Below are 7,747 nucleotides of genomic sequence, written 5' to 3' on the forward strand. Positions count from 1 at the left end.
GACAGTGGTAGGACGTTAGTAGGGCAGTTGTAGGACAGTGGTAGGACCTTAGTAGGGCAGTTGTAGGACGTTAGTAGGGCAGTTGTAGGACGTTAGTAGGGCAGTTGTAGGACAGTGGTAGGACGTTAGTAGGGCAGTTGTAGGACAGTGGTAGGGCGTTAGTAGGGCAGTTGTAGGACAGTGGTAGGACGTTAGTAGGGCAGTTGTAGGACAGTGGTAGGACGTTAGTAGGGCAGTTGTAGGGCAGTGGTAGGACGTTAGTAGGGCAGTTGTAGGACAGTGGTAGGACGTTAGTAGGGCAGTTGTAGGACAGTGGTAGGACGTTAGTAGGGCAGTTGTAGGACAGTGGTAGGACGTTAGTAGGGCAGTTGTAGGACAGTGGTAGGGCAGTTGTAGGACAGTGGTAGGGCAGTTGTAGGACAGTGGTAGGACGTTAGTAAGGCAGTTGTAGGACAGTGGTAGGACGTTAGTAGGGCAGTGGTAGGACGTTAGTAGGGCAGTTGTAGGACAGTGGTAGGACGTTAGTAGGGCAGTTGTAGGACAGTGGTAGGACGTTAGTAGGGCAGTTGTAGGACAGTGGTAGGACGTTAGTAGGGCAGTTGTAGGACAGTGGTAGGACGTTAGTAGGGCAGTTGTAGGACTGCGGTAGGACGTTAGTAGGGCAGTTGTAGGACAGTGGTAGGACGTTAGTAGGGCAGTTGTAGGACAGTGGTAGGACGTTAGTAGGGCAGTTGTAGGACTGCGGTAGGACGTTAGTAGGGCAGTTGTAGGACAGTGGTAGGACGTTAGTAGGGCAGTTGTAGGACAGTGGTAACTTGGACGACGGTACAGTGCGCTTATTCACTCCTTCAACAGCCACCATGGTGAAATGTCTGATCAGGATCGAGACCAAGGTGAATGTGCATCTGTGCATGATCAACCACTGCTACCGTGATATGAAGGTCCGCGTCCTCCAGCTGGGGCCCAGACTCATGGGCAAGGTTCTGGGGGCCATACCCATCTTCCCTGCCCTCCCTAGGGCACCCTCAGCCCCTGGGTTTGGGTCTGCAGGGGCCTCCAGGGCTTCGTCCAGGCTGAGCGTAACACCTCCTGGTTATGGCTCCAACAGGCCAGGTAGCTCCTCCGAAGGTAAAGGACCTCATCATCATGGCACAGGATCCAGAATCCCTTACTAAACCATCCAGGGTTACACTTACACATCTTAAAGAGCAAGTACATCATCATGGCACAGATTCCTCCATCTAGTGTTACAGATCTTAGTAACATTGCTTTGAATCAGCTTTGGAAGCCATGACCCTGGAGTCTGGGGTAACACAAGAAGCCTTCGAGGAACCTCTTCCTTCTCAGATTCCCTGTTTCCATTAGAGATGGTACGATGGCATGCGGCTAGACGGAAGTATTCGGTTTGGGTCTGGTGTTGTGCGAAATGTTGTCTCGAGTAAATGTTATGGCCGACGGCTTTGATTCTGAGTTGATTTGGTTTAAGGTCATGTTAGTAGTGTTGTAGAGTGACATCAGTGGCTGCATTGCATGTCTGTTGTGTAGCAGTATAGTGGAGCATTTGGAGAGGATTGCTTGGGGTATTCCAGGTATTCATGGGTTGCATGTTTCATCACAATATTTTTTTGAATGTTTTTTGGGACTAATGCCAAACTAAGCAATTTACTCAATGCATTGTCAATGAGTGATGAAGATTTCATCAAAAGTGGCTTGGAAGTACAATGCCATTCAAAATTAGGCAAATAATTAGTAGGAAAACATTTCTTCATCATTTTGATGTTGCCAGATTGACTTTAGATGTACAGTCGTGGCCAAAGGTTTTGAGAATGACTGTAACGACGTTCTTCTGTTGAAGGAGGAGCGGACCAAGATGCAGCGTGGTGGTTACTCATATTTATTGAAGAAAATGACTAGACAATGAAAATACTGAAATGTACGAAAACAGACGGAAACATGAAAAAACTATACAGCCTATCTAGTGAAACTAAACACAGAGACAGGAACAATCACCCACCAAACACTCAAAAAATATGGCTGCCTAAATATGGTTCCCAATCAGAGACAACGATAATCACCTGACTCTGATTGAGAACCACCTCAGGCAGCCATAGACTACGCTAGACACCCCACAAAATCCCAAGACAAAAACACACCACAATAACCCATGTCACACCCTGGCCTGACCAAATAAATGAAGATAAACATAATACATTTTGACCAGGGCGTGACAGAACCCCCCCCTAAGGTGCGGACTCCCGGACGCACATCAAAACAATAGGGAGGGTCCGGGTGGGCGTCTGTCCATGGTGGCGGCTCCGGCTCCGGCGCGGGACGTGGAACTCACTCTATAAATTTCTTAGTCCCCCCTCCTCGCGTCCTAGGATAGTCCACCCTCGCTGCCGACCATGGCCTAGTAGTCCTCACCCAGAACCCCACTGGACTGAGGGGCAGCTCGGAACTGAGGGTCAACTCGGGACTGAGGGGCAGCTCGTGACTGAGGGGCAGCTCAGGACAGAGGCAGCTCGGGACTGAGGGGAAGCTCGGGACTGAGGGGAAGCTCGGGACTGAAAGGAAGCTCGGGACTGAGAGGAAGCCTAGCACTGAGAGGAAGCCCAGCACTGAGAGGAAGCTCAGCCAGGTAGTTGGATCCGGCAGATCCTGGCTGGCTGGCGGTTCTGGCAGATCCTGGTTGACAGGCGGATCTGGAAGAGTCTGGCTGACTGGCAGATCTGGAAGAGTCTGGCTGACTGGCAGATCTGGAAGAGTCTGGCTGACTGGCAGATCTGGAAGAGTCTGGCTGACTGGCAGATCTGGAAGAGTCTGGATGACTGGCAGATCTGGAAGAGTCTGGCTGACTGGCAGATCTGGAAGAGTCTGGCTGACTGACGGATCTGGCTGCTCCATGCTGACTGGCGGCTCTGGTCGGCTTCTTGCAGACTGACAGCTCTGGAGGCTCCATGCAGACTGGCAGTTCCATGCAGACTGGCAGCTCCATGCAGACTGACAGCTCCTTGCAGACTGGCAGCTCCATGTAGACTGACAGCTCCTTGCAGACTGACAGCTCCTTGCAGACTGACAGCTCCTTGCAGACTGACAGCTCCATGCAGACTGGCAGCTCCGGCTGCTCCATGCAGACTGACAGCTCTGGCTGCTCCATGCAGACTGACAGCTCTGGCTGTTCCATGAAGACTGACAGCTCTGGCTGCTCCATGCAGACTGACAGCTCTGGCTGCTCCATGCAGACTGACAGCTCCGGCTGCGCTAAACAGGCGGGAGACTCCGGTAGTGCAGGTGAGGAGAAAGGCTCGGGCAGCGCTGAACAGGCGGGAGACTCCGGCAGCGCAGGAGAGGAGAAAGGCTCCGGTAGCGCTGGAGAGGTGAGGCGCACTGTAGGCCTGATGCGTGGTGCTGGCACTGGTGGTACTGAGCCGAGGACACGCACAGGAAGCCTGGTGCGGGGAGCTGCCACCGGAGGGCTGGTGTGTGGAGGTGGCACAGGATGGGCTAGACCGTGAAGGCGTACTGGAGATCTTGAGAGCAGTGTTGGCACAGGATGTGCAAGGCTAGGGATGTGCACAGGAGGCCTGGTGCGTGAGGCTGGCACCAACTTCACAAGCCGACTAACACTCACCTCAGGACGAGTATGGAGCGCTGACCCAGGTGCCATCAAATCCCTGACACGTTCCGTCGGGCGAATTCCATGCAAAAAGCACCAACACAGCAACTCCCTCATTTCTCTCTCCTCCAATTTCCCCATTAACTCCTTCACAGTCTCTGCTTCGCTCACCTCCAACACCGGCTCTGGTTCTGGTCTCCTCCTTGGCTCCTCACGATAAACAGGGAGAGTGGGCTCAGGTCTGACTCCCGACTCTGCCACACTCTCCCTGAGCCCCCCCCCCACCCCCACCCCCAAGATATTTTTGGGGCTGACTCTTGGGCTTCCATCCGCGTCGCCGCACTGCCTCCTCATACCGGCGCCTCAGCTCTCACCGCCTCCAGTTCTTCTTTGGGACGGCGATATTCTCCAGGCTGATCCCAGGGTCCTTCTCCGAACAATTCGTCCTCCCATGTCCATTCCTCTATTTGCTGCACCTGCCTGTTACCACGCCGCTTGGTCCTGTTGTGGTGGGTGATTCTGTAACAATGTTCTTCTGTTGAAGGAGGAGCGGACCAAGATGCAGCGTGGTGGTTACTCATATTTATTGAAGAAAATGACTAGACAATGAAAATACTGAAATGTACGAAAACAGACGGAAACATGAAAAAACTATACAGCCTATCTAGTGAAACTAAACACAGAGACAGGAACAATCACCCACCAAACACTCAAAGATTATGGCTGCCTAAATATGGTTCCTAATCAGAGACAACGATAATCACCTGACTCTGATTGAGAACCGCCTCAGGCAGCCATAGACTACGCTAGACACCCCACAAAATGCCAAGACAAAAACACACCACAATAACCCATGTCACACCCTGGCCTGACCAAATAAATGAAGATAAACATAATACATTTTGACCAGGGCGTTAATTTTCACAAAGTCTGCTGCCTCAGTGTCTTTAGATATTTTTGTCAGATGTTACTATGGAATACTGAAGAATAATTACAAGCATTCCATAAGTGTCAAAGGCTTTTACTGACAATTACATGAAGTTGATGCAAAGAGTCAACATTTGCAGTGTTGACCTTTCTTTTTCAAGACCTCTGTGATCCGCCCTGGCATGCTGTCAATTAACTTCTGGGCCACATCCTGACTGATGGCAGCCCATTCTTGCATAATCAATGCTTGGAGTTTGTCAGAATTTGTGGGTTTTTGTTTGTCCACCCGCCTCTTGAGGATTGACCACAAGTTCTCAATGGGATTAAGGTCTGGGGAGTTTCCTGGCCATGGACACAAAATATCGATGTTTTGTTCCCCGAGCCACTTAGTTATCACTACTGCCTTACGGCAAGGTGCTCCATCATGCTGGAAAATGCATTGTTCGTCACCAAACTGTTCCTGGATGGTTGGGAGAAGTTGCTCTCTGAGGATGTGTTGGTACCATTCTTTATTCATGGCTGTGTTCTAGGCAGAATTGTGAGTGAGCCCACTCCCTTGGCTGAGAAGCAACCCCACACATGAATAGTCTTAGGATGCTTTACTGTTGGCATGACACAGGACTGATGGTAGCGCTCACCTTGTCTTCTCCAGACAAGCTTTTTTCCTGCCCCAAACAATCGGAAAGGGGATTCATTAGAGAAAATTACTTTACCCCAGTCCTCAGCAGTCCAATCCCTGTACCTTTTGCAGAGTATCAGTCTGTCCCTGATGTTTTTCCTGGAGAGAAGTGGCTTCTTTGATGCCCTTCATGACACCAGGTCATCCTCCAAAAGTATTCGCCTCACTGTGAATGCAGATGCACTCACACCTGCCTGCTGCCATTCCTGAGCAAGCTCTGTACTGGTGGTGCCCCGATCCCGCAGCTGAATCAACTTTAGGAGACGGTCCTGGTGCTTGCTGGACTTTCTTGGGCGCCCTGAAGCCTTCTTCACAAATTTTGAACCGCTCTCCTTGAAGTTCATGATGATCCGATAAATGGTTGATTTAGATGCAATCTTACTGGCAGCATTATCCGTGCCTGTGAAGCCCTTTTTGTGCAAAGCAATGATGACGGCACGTGTTTCCTTGCAGGTAACCATAGTTGACAGAGGAAGAACAATGATTCCAAGCACCACCCTCCTTTTGAAGCTTCCAGTCTGTTATTCAAACTCAATCAGCATGACACAGTGATCTCCATGCTTGTCCTCGTCAACACTCACACCTGTGTTAACGAGAGAATCACTGACATGATGTCAGCTGGTCCTTTTGTGGCCGGGCTGAAATGCAGTGGAAATGTTTTTTGGGGGATTCAGTTCATTTGAATGGCAAAGAGGGACTTTACAATTCATTGCAATTTATCTGATCATGCTTCATAACATTCTGGAGTATATACAAATTGCCATCATACAAACTGAGGCAGCAGACTTTGTGAAAATTGATTTGTGTCATTCTCAAAACTTTTGGCCATGACTGTAGTATAGCTTTAGCTAGCTAGCTAAGATTGCGTGGACACCGGATTTTAGCTAGCTACTGTTAGCATTACTAGCTATGTTTGATGAACTTAGCTAGCTAATGACAACATTGCCATGTCTAAAGTACATTTGACAACATGATAATTCTGGAAAAGTTGTTTCCTACTAAACATTTGACTACTTTAGCAATATCTGCGTATTTCTAGGCAGTATAGTGTAATTTAGACTAAACAATCGTTAGCCTCTGTCCAGAATGACTAGTTATAACAGGATTTTAGGGCACCACTGTGGCGCTACTGATGGAGGCCGAATTGAGAACGTTCATAACAATGGCATGACGCGACCAAGTGATGGAGGTGGAACCTATGAATATCTAGGTCAGAGGGGCCTACTGGATTAGAACACCTTTGTTCCTCTGTGTTTGACTTGATCAATGGAACAAATTCTATTTAGCAGGACAAGGTAGTATCTACAACCTACAGCAAATGTGTGTGAGAGTGAAACCTATGATCCTCCATGAGGACTCTGATTCTCCCCTTGGATCATTTTAAAGGCTGGCTGAGCTCTCTATTTTCACATTAACACTCTGGGTTACAGAGGAGATCCTGCCTCTCATCCCAAAGGTCTCCTGACTCAGGGATTGACATGAATAACTAGATCTGAACACTGAACTGAGAGACACAATTTCTCTCTGCCCCAATGTGTAGTTTTGTTCCATGGTACACTGATATGTGTTATGTGGATTCACTATTTTTGTAATAGGAGTTGTTGCTCATTGTCTTTATGATGGGATACATTTTCACAGCTCTGAGTTTGATGTTTCTTCTACTATCTCTATCTCTCTCAGGCCTGGAGTCCCTACGAGACTCCGCCCACTCCACGCCCGTTCGTTCCGTCTCCCATGGCGACTCCTTCATGCCACGACACCGTCACCACACAACAGATGCCGGCGAGGGCGGGTCATCCCAGCGGGTCATCTCTGACGAGGCCTACTGCCCCTCAGACAGTGTGCTGCCCACCCCCATGGCGGAACACAGCCTGGAGCTAGCCGTGGCACGCCACCCTAATGGAGCCCCCTGCAGCATCGAAGAAGAGGAGTCGGAGGCCGGGACTCCTGAGGGACAGGTGGCTGAGTTTGGCCCCGACGGCAGAGTGCTTCGGCTGGGTCGGACCAGGAAGTCTCTCCCTAACAAGGAGGTGCAGGAGCTACATAAGTTCATCCTGAGTGTGTTGCGTATGTTCCTGGTGACCATGGGACTGCTGTTTGCCCTGCTCTCCCTCCTCATCATGCTGACTGAGTCTGACCTGGACATCGCCTTCCTCCGGGACATACGCAAGACGCCTGAGTTCCAGCAGTTCCACTTTGAGTATTTCTGCCCTCTCAGACGGTGGGTTGCCTGCAAGTTCCGCTGGATGGGAGGCTTCCTTATAGACAAGTGAGAAAGACTGAGCGATGGAGGGAGAGAAAGAGGAGTGAATGAAAAAGAGGCCTCTGAGAGGACGTACGTGAAGGATGGAGGGAGGATAGGAGGAAGTCAAGGAAGGCTGTAGACAGGAAGGGAGGGCTGCTCCATCTGAACGGGAATTAACCTAAAGCTTCTCCCACAAGTCACTTCCTGTTACAAGCCAAGGACCGCCCCCTTCGCTGACCCTCTTCCCTTTTCTAACCATCAGACTGAACGGAGGACATTT

General features: G+C 50.1%; 1 protein-coding gene across 2 annotated transcripts in view; it reads left to right on the forward strand.

The window, feature by feature from the left end:
• The window catches only part of LOC135504413 (FERM domain-containing protein 5-like), a 181,413-nt gene extending 173,666 nt beyond the window's left edge, over window positions 1–7,747 (forward strand). For both annotated transcript variants that reach the window (XM_064923041.1, XM_064923122.1), the window contains one exon: window positions 6,903–7,747. In XM_064923041.1, coding sequence (XP_064779113.1) covers window positions 6,903–7,495 — 593 coding nt within the window. In that variant the 3' untranslated portion in view covers window positions 7,496–7,747. The remainder of the gene's footprint in view (window positions 1–6,902) is intronic.

The sequence above is a fragment of the Oncorhynchus masou genome, chromosome 1, assembly GCF_036934945.1.
Source record: "Oncorhynchus masou masou isolate Uvic2021 chromosome 1, UVic_Omas_1.1, whole genome shotgun sequence".
NCBI lineage: Eukaryota > Metazoa > Chordata > Actinopteri > Salmoniformes > Salmonidae > Oncorhynchus > Oncorhynchus masou.